Source organism: Lepidochelys kempii, chromosome 3, assembly GCF_965140285.1.
Source record: "Lepidochelys kempii isolate rLepKem1 chromosome 3, rLepKem1.hap1, whole genome shotgun sequence".
NCBI classification, from domain to species: domain Eukaryota; kingdom Metazoa; phylum Chordata; order Testudines; family Cheloniidae; genus Lepidochelys; species Lepidochelys kempii.
The window spans coordinates 101059425-101077264 of NC_136382.1; the positions used below are offsets into that span (position 1 = coordinate 101059425).

General features: G+C 47.3%; 1 protein-coding gene across 5 annotated transcripts in view; it reads left to right on the top strand.

Moving 5' to 3' along the window:
• Nucleotides 1–11743: 11743 nt before the first annotated feature.
• The window catches only part of AKAP7 (A-kinase anchoring protein 7), a 138253-nt gene continuing 132156 nt past the window's right edge, over nucleotides 11744–17840 (top strand). Inside the window, exon 1 of one of the 5 annotated variants that reach the window (XM_073337323.2) lies at nucleotides 11744–12186. In XM_073337323.2, the coding sequence (XP_073193424.2) occupies nucleotides 11892–12186 (295 nt within the window). In that variant the 5' untranslated portion in view covers nucleotides 11744–11891. The remainder of the gene's footprint in view (nucleotides 12187–17840) is intronic. The other 4 variants (XM_073337320.2, XR_012158049.2, XM_073337322.2 and 1 more) reach the window with 4 other exon arrangements.

Sequence of the window (17840 nt, forward strand, 5' to 3'; positions counted from 1 at the left end):
GTCAGGCTTGACAAAGCCCTGGCTGGGATGATTTAGTTGGGGATTGGTCCTGCTTTGAGCAGGGGGTTGGATTAGATGACCTCCTGAGGTCCCTTCCAACCCTGATATTCTATGATTCTTTGTGCTGCAAGCTTTCTGGAGCACATAGAAGGGGTTTTGCCGTGATTGTCTCTAAGGGTTTGTGATCTAATTGCACTATTACTTTGTGGCCATCGGTGTACTGATGAAATTGATTCATTCCAAATACCACAGCCAGAGACTCTTTTGCTATTTGTGCATACCCCTGTTCAGTCTCTGGCAGGGTTCTGCTGGCACAAGTGATCAGCTGCTCTTACAAAAAACCTATACAAAATCCTTTCTCTGATGCATCACACTGGAGTGTCTGTGGCTCTTCTGGCTGATAGAAATGTAGGGCTGGAAGGGACCTGGTAAAGGGTCAGTCTGATAGCCAGCTGGCATAGTGGTCAGACAGTGGCTCCAGTTTTCTAGAAGAGAGCATTGCCGGGTTGTTTACAGCAATGGCCTCACCTTCTGGTGTATGTCTTCTTCTCTCCTAGGCACTCTATCACAACAGAGGGGAAGAGGAGCTGGGGAGGGGGATCTGGACCTTCCCTCTCCACCAGGTCACTACCAAGGTGCTAAAGGGATGTTGCAGTGTCATCACTTGTTGGTCCACCGCAAGTTACACTCCACCCTATGTCACTTCCTACCAGGCTGTGGCTCCTCTGTCTGGGGTGTAGTCTGAGTCTTCACAGTACCAGTATAGTCTGCCCGGGGTAAAACATGTTCTTCAGGGCCTCTCTTGGGTTCCCAACTCAAAAGGGGGGATAGAAGGGAATACAGCTCATTGCTTCCAGAATGTCCTTATCAATGCTATAGTCACTTTTCCTACAGCTCCAGGTGTCAGCGTTACTTCCTGATGCAGCCTGTAACTCCTTGCCGCTAGGCTACCGGTGCCCTTTTAAATTGTCTCTCCACCTGGAGCATGCCCTGCAGCTGCTGAGTGGTGGGACCTCCCTGTCCCAGTACTGCTCCATGCCTTGCTCTGGTTTAGTTTGGGATCCATAAACCCCATTACATACCCTCATTCCCCTCAGCTCCAGAGTCATGAGGTGGACTATCCCTGCCTCCCCTGGCTGCCTCGTGAAGAGATGTTCACAGTTTTATGATCTCTGTTGGCTTGATGTAGCATTTCAAAGTAGTATGATTGCAGAGACAAATACCACCATATGATTCAGGACTTGTGGTCCTTCATGCACTGTACTGATCAGAGGGGTCTGTGGTCAGTCACTGGCCAGAATGGGTGACCCCACAGGTAGTAGTCTAGGCATCTACAGTTCACTTTACTGCTAAAGCCTCCTTCTCAGTCACCAAACAGGTGACTTTCTGGAAGAACAATTTTTTTGCTAAGATAAAGGACAGGATGTTTCTCTTCCCCCCCCCCCCACTTCTTGGGACAGTACAGCTCCAAGGCCAACTTCAGATGCATCCATTTGCAAAATAAAAGACTTCAAGAAGGCTTTGGAAACGAAACAGGTTCCTGGCTCAGTCATTCTTTTGATATCCCCTAGACCCCATTTTCCTAATTTGCTTATGAGAACATAAGGTGGGACTGTGACAAAAGTCTTACTAAAAACCAAGATCACAGCTACTGCTTCCACCTCCATCCAGGAGGCCAGTTACCCTCCCAAAGAAGGAAATCAGGTTGGTTTGGCATGATTTGTTCTTGACAAATCCATGCAGGCTATTCCTTATAACCGTATTATTCTCCAAGTGCTTACCAATTGACTGTTTAATAATTTGTTCCAGTACCTTTCCAGGTATTGGCTATAGGCCAACTAGTCTATAATTCCCCAGGCCCTGTTTGTTCCCCCTTTTAAAGATCGATACTATGTTAGCCTTGTCCAGTCTCCTGGGACCTCGCCTGTCCTCCAGGAAATCTCAGGCTAATTTCTAACAGTCCTGAGATTGCTTTACCTAGTTCTTTAAGTACCCTTGGATGGATGTCATCAGGCCCTGCTGACTGGAATACATGTAACTTATCTAAATATTCTTTAGCCTGTTCTTTCCCTCTTTTGGCTTGCATTTCTTGCCTCACATTGTTAATATTATATTGAGTATCAGGTCACCACTACCTTTTTTGTGAAGGCTGAAGCAAAATAGGCATTACACACTTCAGCATTCTTCATGTCATCCATTATTAGCTGAGTAGAGGACCTACACTTTCCTTCATCTTTCTCTTGATCCTAATGTATTTACAGAATCTCTTTGTATTGACTTTTGTATCTCTTGCTAGGTATAACTCATTTTGTGCTTTAGCCTTTCAGATTTTGTCCTTACATGGTTGTTCTATTATTCTGTACCCCTCCTTAGCAATTTATCCATGTTTCCACTTTTTGTAGGATTCCTTTCTGATTTTCAGGTCATCAGAATGGCTCTGTTATGAGTTCTGCAGTTTCTTATCTTTCCTTCACACTGGGATATTTTGCGGTGCACCTTTCACATTGTGTCTTTGAAAAACAGCTCTCCTGAACTGCTTTTCCCCCTACATTTTCTTTCCATGGGATCTTACCTACCAGTTCTCTGAGTTTGTTAAAATCTGCTTTTTTGAAGTCCATAGTCCTTATTCTGCTGTTCTTCCTCTTTCCTTTCTTTAGAGTCATGAAATCTATCATTTCATGATCACTTTCACCTGAATTGCTTTCACTCTTCAGATTTGCAACCAGTTCCTCTATGTTAGTCAGACTCAGGTCTGTCCTCCTGGTTATTTCCTCCACCTTCTGAAACATGAATCTCTCCCCAGTACATTCCAAGAACTTGTTGGACATTTGTGTTTTGCCATATTATTTTCCAACATTGCCTAAGGAGTTAGTCTCCCCTTACTGCCATGTCTTGTGTTTTGGATATTTCTGTTATTTGTTCTAGAAATGCCTCATCCACCTTCTCCTCCTCCTGATTTGGTGATCTATAGCAGACGCCTACTATCACATTGTCCATTTTCCCCCTTTTATCCTCACCCAGAGAGGTTTGCCTCTCACCTCCTTTTGGACCTCAGAACCAGTGTATATATACTCTGGACATAGTGAATATATTCAGGACAAGGGCATCCATTGTCATTTGTTTCAACATATCATCAAATGCTTGTGTTGGGGAGCTGCCCAGTCCCACTCAGTATCCTGCCTTGTTAGCAGACGTATGGGTTCTACTATCTCAGGCAGATGTGGACAGAAAATATATCATTCCTATGAAGTGCAGTACCTCTTTCATATCCACTTGCGCTGGCGTGTCTCTGACTGCCTTAATCTTGTTGGGATCTGCTTTCAGTCCCTGTGCTGTGAGCAGATTTCCAATGCATGTCACCTTGTGCTGTTTGACTCACATTTTGGAGGGATTTAGTTTTATGTTTTTGTATTGTGGAGGAAAAGCTTGTAATTTTCTGTCATGGTCTTATTCATCTTCTGTATCATTGCTCCCTTCACCTACACTGAAGATATTATCTGCAATTATTTCCATCCCAAGCAGTCCTTCTGGTGCTTGGGTGAGTCTTCTCTGGAAGACTTCTGGCCCTGGGCTTATGCCCACTGACACATGCAGCCGTCTGTAGTCACCAAACGTTGTTGCAAAAGGTGTCAGCATGCTGGACTCTTTATCCAGGCTTATGTGCCAAAACCTGTTCCTCACATCACAGACCATAAAGATTCTGGCTTTGGAAAGTTCTGATAAGATGTCATCAGTTGTGGGCAGTGGATAGTGGCATTTTTTCAATACCCATTCAGTGGCTTTGGGTCTTTGCAGATGAGTAATTTGCCTGATGACCTCTTTACCACCACCATGCTGCTTATCCAGGATGTACTGCCCTCTACGGGATCCATGATACGCCTGCTCTGCAAACTTTTGAGCTCCTTGTGTACTGGATTACATAGTACCCCTGGAATTTTACTTCATGGTAAGCACACAGGTTCCACTGTAGGCTCTACTTCCAGTTGCTGCTTTCCTTTGATGCACTCAAACACTTCTCTATGCTTTCAATATTGGCTCCATTGTTTGTGGGACTCTCCTTTTGCTCCTTGCACTGCAGCTATACAATTCTGATGCTGCATTCTGGTCAGATCCTTGGTTTATATGGTGTACTCCCCAATAGGAGTCTGTTGTGCTTACCATCCACTACCACAAGCTTCAGTTGGTATTGTATTATTTTGGGGGTTGGTTACTTTGAAGTCACATTTTCCTCTGGGTTGCATTATGCTCTTGTTGTACATTATTAGAATATACCTGTCAAAGAAGAGGCTCCGCTATCCAGCTGAAATTGCACAGGGCATTTCCCTACTAACATCATTGCATGCACAGAGGTTAACATTGTCCCTTGTTGCTTTCCTGTCCCAAGAGCTTGAACCTGATAGGGTTAAGGTTAGGGTTACTTCCAGTGTGAATTTGTCTAGCTTCAACTTCCAGCCATTGGATCATGTTATACCTTTCTCTGCTAGATTGGGATTCTACTTTCCTGCTTGGGAACTTTATTCCAGCCATTCTGGGTTTTCTGCTCTGTGGGTCTCTTGTTTAAGCGGTGGCATCCAATGCACAAGTTTCCTTATAAAGTTCTGGTTTGCCCTGTGCGTGGCAGAGATTTGTCATCGGTCTCCCTCTCAGTTGCTCTGTAGCCAGTCAGCTATTTCTGAAGCACAGCCACTTTCTAGCAGGTTGCTGCCTTTTCCTGTGACAAGCTTCTCCCTTTTAAGCTTGCTTCCGCCAGCCATACCAGGCTCTACAGGTGTGCCTATTTGGTAGTGTTTGAGCTCAGAGGAGCTCATTAGCCTTCTCCTGATTGGAATGCGGGTGTGCCCCATCATGTACCCCACCCTTCAAGATGGTAATGGGTTCCTGGTTGTGTGTGTCCATATCTCCAATTTCCCTTAGGGAAAGAAAAAAAAATCAGCATTGGCATGACCTTTCCCCCAGTGATGTTGTACTTTGGACCTATATGATTGGAATGCCAGGTACCCCTGCATCATACAGGGGTTTATGTCCTTCATGATATTCCACCTACATAAGGGAGCAGGATCAATGATCAACGAGAAGCAATTGCAGAGCAGGTAGTACCTGAGAGACACTGTGAACCATTTAATTGCCAGTGCCTCTTTCTCAGTAATCAAATAGGCATTCTCCCTGGGGAACAATTTTCTACTTAAATGTAGAACTGGGTGCTCCTCATGTGCTGTGAAAGCACAGCACCTAGGCAGACATTTGAGGTGTCCGTATGCAATATAAATTATCTTGGGAAAAGTTGGGATTGAAAAGGACGAGTGCCTGACAAAGATGTATTGTCAAAGTGTTAAAAGTGTTCTCACAGTTTATAACCTGTCGGATCTTCCTGGAGTTACTGCCTTTTATAAGGTCTGTTACAGGAGCCACAATTGAAGGTAAGTTAGGAACAAATCTCCAGTAATATACAGACAGGCTCAGGGAGCGCCTCACTTGCCTTTTTGACTGGGGGATGGAACAGATGGTTAAAGCCTGCACTTTGTTGATGACTGACTTCAAGAGCCCATCTCCTACATGATATCCTAGATAGGTCACCTCCATGATTGCTAACTTACATTTTGTTAGGTTCACTGTTAGACTGGCTTCTTGTAGTAATCCTAATACACTCTTCATATGTTGTAAGTGATCTTTCCATGTGGAGCTATAGATGAGGATATCATCCAAGTAGGCAATGGCATATTTATCTTGGGGCCTGAGAACTTTATTCATGAGCTGTTGAAAGTTGCTGTGGCCCCATGTAGTTCCTAGTTCAAATGGCATGGCCTTTAATTTAAAGTACCCAAATGGGGGTCAAAAAGGTGCCCTTCTCTCATAATGAGAGGGATTAGGAGATTTGCCAATGTCCCTTTGCGAGATTGATGGTACTAACGTATCTATGCTCATCTATCCATGGCATTTGATAAGCATCAAATTTTGAATTGGTGTTAACTTTACAGAAATGGATACAAAAATGAATCCCACTATCAGATTTGGGGACCAGAAATATAGGGCTCCTCCACTCACTTTTGGACTCTTCAATTAATCCCATTTTTACCATTGCCTGTACTTCTTCCATACTATGTCCCACACTATGTCCCAAAATAGGAGTTAGGGATTCTCCCTAACTTTTTTGTCCAGGTGTTGTTTCCAGGTAGTGGTGGACTTAAGTGAGTTTTTTCTGAGTATTGAGAAGAACAGATGAGCGAATCTCTCAGTCATTTGGGGGAGTTGTGCTCTTTGTCTAAGAGAGTGCAGCACCTACCCTCACAAGTGTCACCCCTAGCAAATGTGGATGTGAGGTCCTAATTTGGGGCTTGCAGGGAAAGGAGTTATCAGCAAACTTCCGACATTTTCCATGGCTTAAGAAGATTCACAAGATTGATTATGGTCTGTTTTCTTCCGCCTGGTAACCGTATTTCATGACCTACCAGTCTTACTTGCCTGGTTACCTCAAAAGGACTCTGCCAACAACCCATTAATTTAGATTCGCCTAATGATAATACTAGGACTCAGTCTCCTGGTTAGAAAATATGCAGATGGGCCCCTTGGTTATAGGCTTGTTCTTGTGTTTGTTGCACCTTCCCTAGGTTTTCCCTAGAAAATATGCTCAGCCTTTTAAGGCATTCCCTTAGATGGATAATATTCTGGGTCATTTTGATGGTACTTGCATCCTATTCCTCCCAGCCTTCATGCAGCAAATTTAAGATCCCCTAGGCCAGGGGTTCTCAACCTTCATTGAACCACAACCCCCTTCTGACAACAAAAATTACAACACAATCCCACAAGAGGGGACCAAAGTCTGAGCCCACCCAAGCCCCACTGCCCCAGAACCTGAATCACCAAAAAAGAAAATAAACCTTCTACTGGTGGCATCTGACTCAGATGATGAAAATGTATGGAGCTGGAGGAGATGCAGAAGTGTAGGGGCTGGGGCTGGAGGTTCTGCTCCTTTCCCCACTGCCCTTCCCAGCAGGCAAAGGAGCAGAACTCCCAATCCTGCCCCCTGCCCTTCCACGGAGCTGCATCTGCTCAGTGCCTGGAAGGGCAGGGGCTGGGGCTGGGGCTGGCGTTCTGCTCCTTTCTCTGCTGGGAGGGGCAGAGGGAAAAGGAGAAGAACACTGGCAGCTCCTCCGGCTGCCGTAACGCTCCCAGCTCCCCCTATTCCTCAGCCCTGTTCTCCTGAGAGGTAGCTCTGTGGAAGGGCTGAGGGCGGTACAGTGTCTTTCTGGTACACCATAGTGGCTATAAATAGCTTACTGATACAGCATACCAGACCCTACCAGCTTACTTGCACTGCTGAGCAGAACCCATCATCAGCATGAATGTATGTCCTCTGGAATGGTGGTCGAAGCATGAAGGGACACATGAATCTTTAGCGCATCTGGCATGTAAATATCTTGCAACACAGGCTACAACAGTGCCATGAGAATGCCTATTCTCACTTTCAGGTGACATTGTAAACAAGAAGTGAGCAGCATTATTTTCTGCAAATGTAAACAAACTTGTTTGTCTGAGCGATTGGCTGAAGAAGGACTGAGTGGACTTGTAGGCTCTGAAGTTTTACATTGTATTATTTTTGAATGTAGTTATTTTTTATACATAATTCTGTGTTTGTATTGAAAAATACTATTTCTTTTTTACAGTGCAAATATTTGTAATAAAAATATAAAGTGAGCACTGTACATTTTGTATTCTGTGTTGTAATTGAAATCAATATATTTGAAAATGTAGAAAACATCAAAAATATTTAAATAAATGGTATTCTATTATTAACAGTGCGATTAATCTCGATTAATTGCATGATTAAAAAAATTAATCATGATTAAATTTTTTTAATCACTTGATAGTCCTAATAAATAATAATATCATGTTAGTTCAGTAACCAGGTTTTCTGGGGGAGGAAGAGGCTAACATAGGAAAGGAGGGGAAAGCAAGAAGCACAACAGACAGGGAAAACTGAAGTTGAGAAGCTGAGGTTCTAAAAAGAAAAAGAGTACTTGTGGCACCTTAGAGACTAAGCAATTTATTTGAGCATAAGCTTTCGTGAGCTACAGCTCACTTCATCAGATGCATACTGTGGAAAATACAGCAGATGTTTTTATACACACAGACCATGAAAAAATGGGTGTTTATCACTACAAAAGGTTTTCTCTCCCCCCAACCCACTCTCCTGTGATAATAGCTTATCTAAAGTGATCACTCTCCTTACAATGTGTATGATAATCAAGGTGAGCCATTTCCAGCACAAATCCAAGGTTTAACAAGAACGTCTGAGGAACAGTGGGGGGGGGGGAGGGGAAGGAATAAACAAGGGGAAATAGGTTACTTTTTATAATGAATCAACCATTCCCAGTCTCTATTCAAGCCTAAGTTAATTGTATTCAATTTGCAAATTAATTCCAATTCAGCAGTCTCTCGTTGGAGTCTGTTTTCAAAGTATTTTTTGCTGAAGGATAGTCACTTTGAGATCAGAAATCGAGTGACCAGAGAGATTGAAGTGTTCTCCGACTGTTTGTTTGTGCTGGAAATGGCCCACCTTGATTATCATACACATTGTAAGGAGAGTGATCACTTTAGATAAGCTATTACCAGCAGGAGAGTGGGGTGGGGGGGAGAGAAAACCTTTTGTAGTGATCAACACCCATTTTTTCATGGTCTGTGTGTATAAAAACATCATCTTTATTTTCCACAGTATGCATCCGATGAAGTGAGTTGTAGCTCACGAAAGCTTATGCTCAAATAAATTGGTTAGTCTCTAAGGTGCCACAAGTACTCCTTTTCTTTTTGCGAATACAGACTAACACGGCTGTTACTCCAAAACCTGAGGTTCTAAAGAAGCCAGATTTCTGTCAATTAGTTTAGACTAACAAATGTTTGACTAGTCAGTAACTATGTACTTCCCCCTCCCCATCTGGTGTAACTGAATTTTGGGCTCTGTGCTGCCTTCCTTACTTGCCTAAGTCTCCCAATGAAGTCACTTAAAGTGTTTCTTGTACACAGAATACAGGATCTGTCCCCCTCAGCTGGAAAGGAAATAGCTGCTTGAATGCCACATCATGCTCACAAAGTTTAAATTAAAATGGTTTTCTAAAGCTAAGTCTGGATTCTCTTATATGGATTCTCTCTCCTACATAAAACACTTTATAGTCTTGTATTTTTCTTAAAACTCTATTTGGGTCAGAAAATCACAGTAGATAAAACTGCACAACAATCTGGAGCAATCAAATCCAAATTCCCCACCCTTTGATCCAAAAAGACCATTTTAAAAAAAATTACGCACACACTTTTCCTTTGGTATAGGATGTGTCATGTCCCAAAATGTATCAAGAGTTTTCTACCACACTTAACTGTTCAATGACACCCTGGCTTTGCAGACTAGATTTGTCAGTATTCTCTGGAAAGTGAATCTTTTTGCTTAAAGACAAGTTTTCTTTGGCAAGAGCAAGAGAGACAAAAATGTAGTTCTCTAAATCATTTACAAGTTTCCTGCTTTGTACTCATATTTTGCAGAACACTGCGAGATCCTGTAGTGGTGTCCAAATCCTGTATTTTGGAAGCATAAGTTAGACATCTGTTGCCTTTCGCGTACATAGTACTGTACATTGTGTGTGTAAAGGATGTCAAACAAATTAAAATGTCTCTAAAGAGATTACACATCTGAAAAAGGCCTGGGTAGAAGTACAATTACCCAAACAAAACAACGCCCTTCATTTAAAAAACTAGATAGTTATATAAATTGTTCTTAGCTAACAAAGCTATCCATCACATACAAAACCAAAGAACATAAAAGCAAGAAAATACTTATTAAGAAATCTACAATTCTTACATTGTCCACATGATAAACAATGTACATTATTCTTCTCTAGTACAAAGAAATGCATTTTTCAATCAAAGCACAACTTTAACTCTGACACATTATTTTTGTTATATGTATTCTGGTAAGGAAACATGTTACATGGGAAATATTATCGGTTAAAGTATCGGTTACATTTGTCAACTGACAATAGAATTTGTTATGGCACTTGCAATGGCCATTTTTTGAGACTAGGTAAGGTTACAAAACTGCCCATTTGCTGCTTTTGAAGTGTAGCCATCTTTCTTTAAACCATGTATGTGTGTGTTCCCCCTCCCACCTGCCTCCTGGTTCAGTGGTGTGTGTCAGGGGACAGGGAATGGGGGGGTTGGATCAGCGTAGGAGTCCCATGGGGCCTGTCAGGGGGCAGGGATGTGGATAGGGGTCAGGACAGTCAAGGGACAGGGTGGGGTTGGACAGGGGGTGGAATCCTGGGGCGGGGCAGTCAGGGGAGAAGGAGCACTGGGGGGTTGGATGGGTCAGGAGTTCTGAGGGGAGCAATCGGGGGCAGGAAGTGGGAGGGGGAGGATGGGGGCAGGAGCCAGGCTGTTTGGGGAGGCACAGCCTTGCCTACCCGGTCCTCCATACAGTTTCGCAACCCCAATGTGGCCCTCAGGCCAAAAAGTTTGCCCACCCCAATCCAGAATGTCAGCTTTGCTTTGTTCTTCATTCCATCAGAAAAAAAAACACATCTGTGGCCATCTTTGTTCTTACTTTTTCTTGACAATTTAACTCATACTTTCACTCTGTGCGAGTTAACTTTTCTCCATCCCAACTGCTCCTTTCTGAGGTTAGCTGGGCTTATTTTAATGAAGTCTGTGCCACCAAAATCTGAACAAAGGGCTTGCTGCACTCTAAACTTAAATGGTAATGAAAATCCCAAGGCAGACTTGCTTTGCCCCGGCTAGTATCCATAAAGGGTATAATTGCACTGCAACAACAAAACAAAACAACCCCCCCACACCCTGTGACAGCAAGTTTCAGAGCCTGTGTCAACTGACTTGGGTGCACTACAAAGCTAAAAATAGCAGTGTAAACGTTCCCGTTGGAGCTGGAGCCCAGGCCCTTCCTAGGGGTTAGTTTGAAACCCAGACACAATTCCCAGAGGGCAGCTGTAAGATCCAATATTAGTTCTCCTAAATATATATGGTGTACTTCTACAACTACTATGAAAGGCATTAAATATCCACCTGTCCGATTGTTGCACTCTAGGTAGTACATTTATGCTCTAGAAAAATTTGTTTAGCTGAAGCTCCAAATCGCCATTGTGCAAACAGAAATTTTCATAATGACGTTTGCGCGAGGCCACGAGTTTAAGTTCACAGCAAACACACAGAGAAACTAAACAAAAAATAACCACGCTTGTGCAACCTGACACTTTATTTACGGATGGAGGGGCGGCCAGGCCAAACCTCTGTGAGGGGAACTGCCACCCTATGCGCCCGGTGGGTCGCGTTGCCCGGAGCAGGAATTTGGACCAGCCCTGCGGGACAGGAGCCGGCCACTCAGTGGGGTCCCTGGCAGAGCTCACCCCCTCCCCGGGATAGGACTCCAGACCCCTGCCACTTGGAGCGCATGGGGGTCACGGGCACTGGCCTCCGTGCGCTCGGGGAACAGCCTCCCCTTGAAAGCCACAAGGGCCGAGCCAGCTGGCGATGCCCAAACTCTGCCCGCGTGCCAGGAGCGGGGGGACCCCGCCCCTTCAGGCCTGGGGCTAAGCGGCCCCGAGCCGCCACCACCAGCCGCAGCCCGAGGCAGGACTCCGCCCGAGCTCCCTCCGCGGGATCAGCCCCTCCCAGCGCGCGAGCCGGAGCCGGAGCCGGAGCCAGGGCCGGGCACGTACTTCTCCGAACCGGAGAGCACCGACACGCGCGCGGACAGCGCTCCCGCCGTCCCCAAGCACTGCACGCTGGGAGTCGTAGTCCCCGGGAGCCACCTTCCCTTCTCTCTCCCAAGCGCGCTCGCCCCCTCCGCCCCGGGGCGCGGTGACTGAATTTGGCCCCTGTCCCGTCCCGTAGCGATGGGACGAATCTCGGCCCCCCCCCCAGTCATGCGGAGGCTGCTGTCGACTCTCCGATTCCACCACGCCCGGCTGTTGGCGGCGGCTGCCGAGCTCCCCGCCCCGGGACACAGGGCGCCACCGGCTGGCCGGGGGCAGCGGCGGGCAGCGGCGGCCGCTTGGCGGCTGGGCTCGGGGCGCTCCATGGCGCAGTGCGGGGGCGTCGCCCCGCCCTCACCCGCCGCGGAGGAGGCGCAGGGGCCGGGGGCAGCCGCCGGGGACCCGCCCCCCAGAGCCGGCGAGTCCCTGGAACACGGTGAGAAGGCGGCCGGGCGGCCCGGGCCTCAGAGCCCCCCCGGGGGTGGGTCCCGCGCGCAGCCAGGCTCTGACCCCCCCGCCCCCGGTCCGGTCTCGCCCCAGCTCCGGCCCCTGCTTTGCAGCCAACTCTGCCGAGTGCGGGGCTAGACCGCGCCGCTGCGAGCCCGGCCCGCCGAGTGCAGGCACCAGCCCCACCCCGCGGCCAGCCGGCCGCCGCGCCTCTCCGCATCGCCTGTCCCCCCACCCCCCGGTGCCAGGCGGGCGTCTGTGTGTGTCCCGCCCCCAGCGCTGCTGTGCTGGCTCCAGCCACGCCACCACTGGCGGTGCCGCCCTGCGCTCCCGCGTCCCGGCCCAGGCCCACCTGGAAGCAGTCCCAGTTAACATGGGCCGGTACCGTGTGCGCAGCCGGAAACCCCCTTTTCTACCTGCACCGGGGGAAGGGAGGAGTCAAGGCGCTGCCAAGTCCTTTTGCCCGAGCTGGGCTGTTGATAACACATACAGCCACCGCCCTCGTGGTCGGCACTGTAGTAACAGTCTCCACTCCAAGGAGCTCACATTGTAAATAGGCAAGAACCAAAGAAACTTTTAGCCCTCTGTTTGCAGAGGGGGAACTGACAAGAGATTTAAGTGAGGTGAGGTAATTCCCAGAAGGCGATGACAGAGCAATGAGTGAGCCCACCTCCCCCGAGTCCCAGTTCCGAGCCATAAACACAACACCATCCTCCCTGTAAAGCAGGAGGGAGGGAGAAAGTGCAACATGCGGAGCAACGTCCACTCTCCTTCCTGTCTTTGAGGGTAGGAAGAGACTAAGGTTGCGTAGACGGTATCAGTACAGCCCTGTTTTTGTAGTTAGTGTATGACTCATTTAACTGACTACAACAGACAGGGTTGTGTCCACATAGCACTTTTAATATCAAGTTGTTTGAGATATTTTAGGTGCATCAACATCTACCAACTCAGGCAGCCAGGGTGTCAGACCAGTCTAGGAAAATCTGAGCAGGTATCCCCTCCTATAGTATCTTAGTAAAGAAGGGGGTGTGCAGAGGACATTTGCACAGAGTGGCAGCATCAACGTGGGGCATATGCACTTTAATATATTCTTACACGCAGGCAACCTGAGAGAAAGGAAGATCATCTGTACTAATTATACAGAGACATAGCTAGGATCCTAGCTACACTGCAAAAGTAGTATTACCAGCTAGTTGCAGAACAACAATGGAAACCCTATGCCTTTCTTGGTGACAGGTTTCAGAGTGGTAGCCGTGTTAGTCTGTATCAGCAAAAAGATTAAGGAGCCATTGTGGCACCTTAGAGACTAACAGATTTATTTGGGCATAAGCTTTCATGGGCTAAAACCCACTTCATCGGATGCATGCAGTGGAAAATACAGTAGGAAGATATATATACACAGAGAACATGAAAATATGGGTGTTGCCCAACGCCCACGAAAGCTTATGCCCAAATAAATTTGTTAGTCTAAGGTGCCACAAGTACTTCTTGTTCTTTATGCCTATCTTATGGCCAAAGCAAAATACTCCTAGCTTTTGCAGTTTAACAGTAATGTTAATAATGTGTGGACAGTAACCATAGTTAGAGAATCATTTCCAATTGTAAATGCTTAAACTCTTATGTATAGTTTTAACATACACCTCCATCCTCCTTTTCCTTTGGAAGGGACAAGTTAAACACCAGCATTTAGATCAGGGGGTTCTCAAACTCAGTTTACCTTAGGGCCAGTGCCAGTCCTCAAATCCTCCAAGCGGGCCAATAATGTCACTCATGCCACCCAGAACCTGCCCCCCAAAACTCCACCCCCCACCTGCCTAAGGCTCTGGGAGGGAGTTTGGGTGGGGGAGGAGGTCTGGGGTAGGGGATTGGGGTGCAGACTCTGGGAGGGAGTTTGGGTCCAGAAGGGGTGAGAGGTTGGGCTCTGGGAGGAAGTTTGGGGGCTGGTGGGGTAAGGGGAGAGGGTGCAGGCTCGGGGAGGGGATCGAGGGTGCAGCACTTACCTGGGGCTCCAAGGCGGGTTGGGTCGGGGGGGGGGGGGGGGGCTCCGTGCACTGCTGCCCCCAGGCACTGCCCCCGCAGTGTCCCATTGGCTGCAGGGGTGCTGGCAGCGCATGGAGGCACAGCCCAGCCCCTCTTTGGGCTGCAGGGAGGGGCCGGCAGCCACTGGAGCAAGCAGGCAGATGCCCCTCAGCTCCACTGTGCTGCCGGGCGCCTGGTGGCAGCAGGTGGGGCCAAGGGAGAGACCCGGCCCCAAAACTGCCGGAGCCCCACGGGCCACATTGGGGAGGCTCGCGGGCTGGGAGTTTGAGACCCCTTATTTAGATCCTCAAAATCCTTGTTCAGCTGCCACCAAACACAGCATCCAAAGTCCTTAGGTGCTGAAATTTCCACGGGTAAAGTCTCAAAAGGCAGCTAAAAATCTGCCAGTTAGCATGCACACAAGTGCCTCAGTCCTGACACCTGGGCACCTAACTCATGCCTAAGTTCTGGCAGAATCCTTAAACTAGGTGTTCCCCTGCCTATCTTACCTTGATGCCCAATATGGTGGGCAGCTTTTGAGAACACCAACCAGATCAGGCCCCTCTTGAAACACCAGTGGAGGAAGTGGTGCAACCCCTCCCCCCGATTACCTTTGTCCAAGCGTTGAGAGCACTCACCCAGGAAATGTGAGACCACAATTCAATTCCCGCTTCTGCTTGAAGTTGAGCAGGAACTTGAGCTTTGTTCTCTCCCCTCCACCCAGGAAGGTGCCCAACCCACTGGACTATAGGGTATTTTGGGCAGGTCTTACCTTGAAAGGGAGGGGAAGAGGAATGCAGTCAGATATGTTTAAATAGATAAGAGCTATCCCTCTCTTCTTATATTCCTTTTGTTAAATCACAAAGTGTATTGTAGATGATTGTAGGGATCAGAACTCTTAACTCTTTCCTATTTTAAATTCAGATATGCTGCTTTCCCCTACTGAAAGATGCTCTCATTTTTATACTAGAAAATTTGGATGAGACATGCCGAGTCACAAACAGGTTATGAAAAAGGTGATTTGTGCTTAAGAAGGTAGTTCCATTTGCATCCCTAACTTTTGACCTATCATAAACAGACTTCAGTTGAGAGGTAAAATGAGAATGAGAGAATTGCAGCCTATTTAAAGGAATGCCAGTGGCACTGGAACATTTTTAATAGTGGGCATGCTGAAAGCCGGCCCTCTTAGCCTGTCTGCGCCCTCCAATCCCAGAGCTGGGGCCGGGAGCAAGGCCACGTCTCTGGGAGGAGGGGGACTCGGACAGGGTAAGGGGGCCAAGGCTGTGGCCACAGCGGGGGGTGAGCACGGGGCCAGCAGCTGGGACCCTCAGGCGCGGGGCTGGCAGCCGCATGCAGGGCCAGAAGCGGAGGCATGGGGCCAGCAGCCAGGACCCTCAGGAATGGGACTGGTGGCAGCATTGGGGGCAAGAAGTGTAGGTGCAGGGCCGGGCTGTGTACAGGGCCTGAAGCAGAGGCGTGGGGCCAGCAGCCAGGACTCCTGGGCATGGGACCAGGACCCTGCTGCAGCACCCCCCAATTCCCTGCGCCTATGAGGAATGCTATCACACACAAATTGTGTGTGTATATATATATACACACACACACACACACAAAAGTTTTCAAAGTAGTAATAGCCATCAGTTTCACCATCTCCTTAACTATGAATGTCTGTCAGTGGACTACCATTTTACTGATACTTCCCCAATAAAAGTTTCACTCTGGTAACTGAAAGAGATTCAGTTATCCATTAGAGTGAATAAAAATGAGAGAGTATTGCAGTTTCATATTAAAATTATAAAGATCTGGCTAAGGTAACTAAAGTCAATTTAAAAAAAATAAAATTCCCTCCTACTGTTCCTCACACGTTCTTGTCAACTGCTGGAAATGGCCCACCTTGATTATCACTACAAAAGGTTTTTTTCCTCTCCTGCTGGTAATAGCTCACCTTACCTGATCACTCTCCTTACAGTGTGTATGGTAACCCATTGTTTCATGTTCTCTGTGTATATAAAATCTCCCTACTGTATTTTCCACTGCATGCATCCGATGAAGTGAGCTCAAGTATATTTGTTCGTCTCTAAGGTGCCACAAGTACTCCTTTTCTTTTTGAACTTCTAACAGCCTTTGATAGTCAAGGCATTCATTCATACTGTATTCTCTATTACATAAATATCAGACTAGCAAGATGTCAGTTTAAACTATTGTTAAATTTAAGGCTTTTAAAAACCAAAGTAGAAAGCTTTTTCTCTTTCATTAGATTTAATGCTTAGAGTCTATTTTATTTGAGTAATGACCAACTCATTTCAGTGAATGAGAAAGGAGGGAGTTGTTTACTTGGAACTCATCCTATAGGATTTAGGCACACTCTTGGTGCTTGCCAACTTAGGCCAATTGCACATCCATCACTCAGTGACTGAAAGAGGGACATTGTCAAGACTAGTTGTTCCTCTGCTCTGCCCATCTGTTATTGTAAACAGGCACAATTTTTCAGAGTGGCATTTGTTTTTCAACACACTGCTTTCTTAGCAGCCTGAGAAAAGGGAGGAAGTAACATACTGTACAAATGCCAACATGCATACCGCCCTCAGTCCTGCAACTGACTCCATCTGGACAGACCCCTGTGTTTACATGGAGCCCCACAAATCAGTGGGTGATAGGCCTCGATTGCAGGCCTGGGATCTAAGAAACCCAAATCAAGTTATCTTCTGGATGCTTAACTGGAAATGTGGACTTCTATATAGGATTCACATTTTAAAGGATTGAAGTGAGTGGAAGCATTTTTAAAGTCAGACTAAACAAAGCCTGTATACCTTGACAGTGGCTTTCATCCGTAACATGTAGTTGTCATTGTTATTTACACATGACTAAGATTGTCTGATCATCTAGCATCTCACATATAGGGTTTACAAATGAAAAGCAGAGGAAAAGAAGACAATAAAAATAAAAGGATTATAAAAAGCCACCAAGAACATATTACTTCCTCTAGTTAGTTACATAAGGAGACAATTTTTGATTATACATCTGTAAATGAGAAATCTGGTGCAGGAACCTTATGCAACATGCTTTAATAAAGGGGTCTCAAAATCCTGACCTGTGGGCCATCTGCAGCCTGCGAGCTTCCTCAGTGTGGCCTGCGGGGCTCCAGAAGTTTTGGGGTTGGTCTCTCCCTTGGCCCCACCTGCTGCCCCTGGGCGCTCCCCTGCCAGGGGCCCTGGCAGTGGAGCTAAGCTGCATCTGCCTGCTCGCTCCAGTGGCTGCCGGCCCCTCCCTGCGGCCCAGGAGCGGGGCGGGGCAGTGCCTCTGTGTGCTGCCCCCGCCCCAAGCGCCCCTGCGGCCAATGGGACGCTGCGGGGGCAGTGCCTGGGGGCAGCAGCGCATGGAGCCCCCCCGCCTGCCTCTCCTTGGAGTCCCAGGTAAGCACCGCACCCCCGACCCCCTCCCAGAGCCTGCACCCCCACCCCTCCCTACATACCTCCTCCTGCCCCGAAACTCCCTCCCAGAGCCTGCACCCCCTCCCCACACCCCCCAACCCCCAAACTTCCTCCCAGAGCCCAACCTCTCACCCCTTCTGCACCCAAACTCCCTCCCAGAGCCTGACTCCAATCCCCTACCCCAGACCTCCTC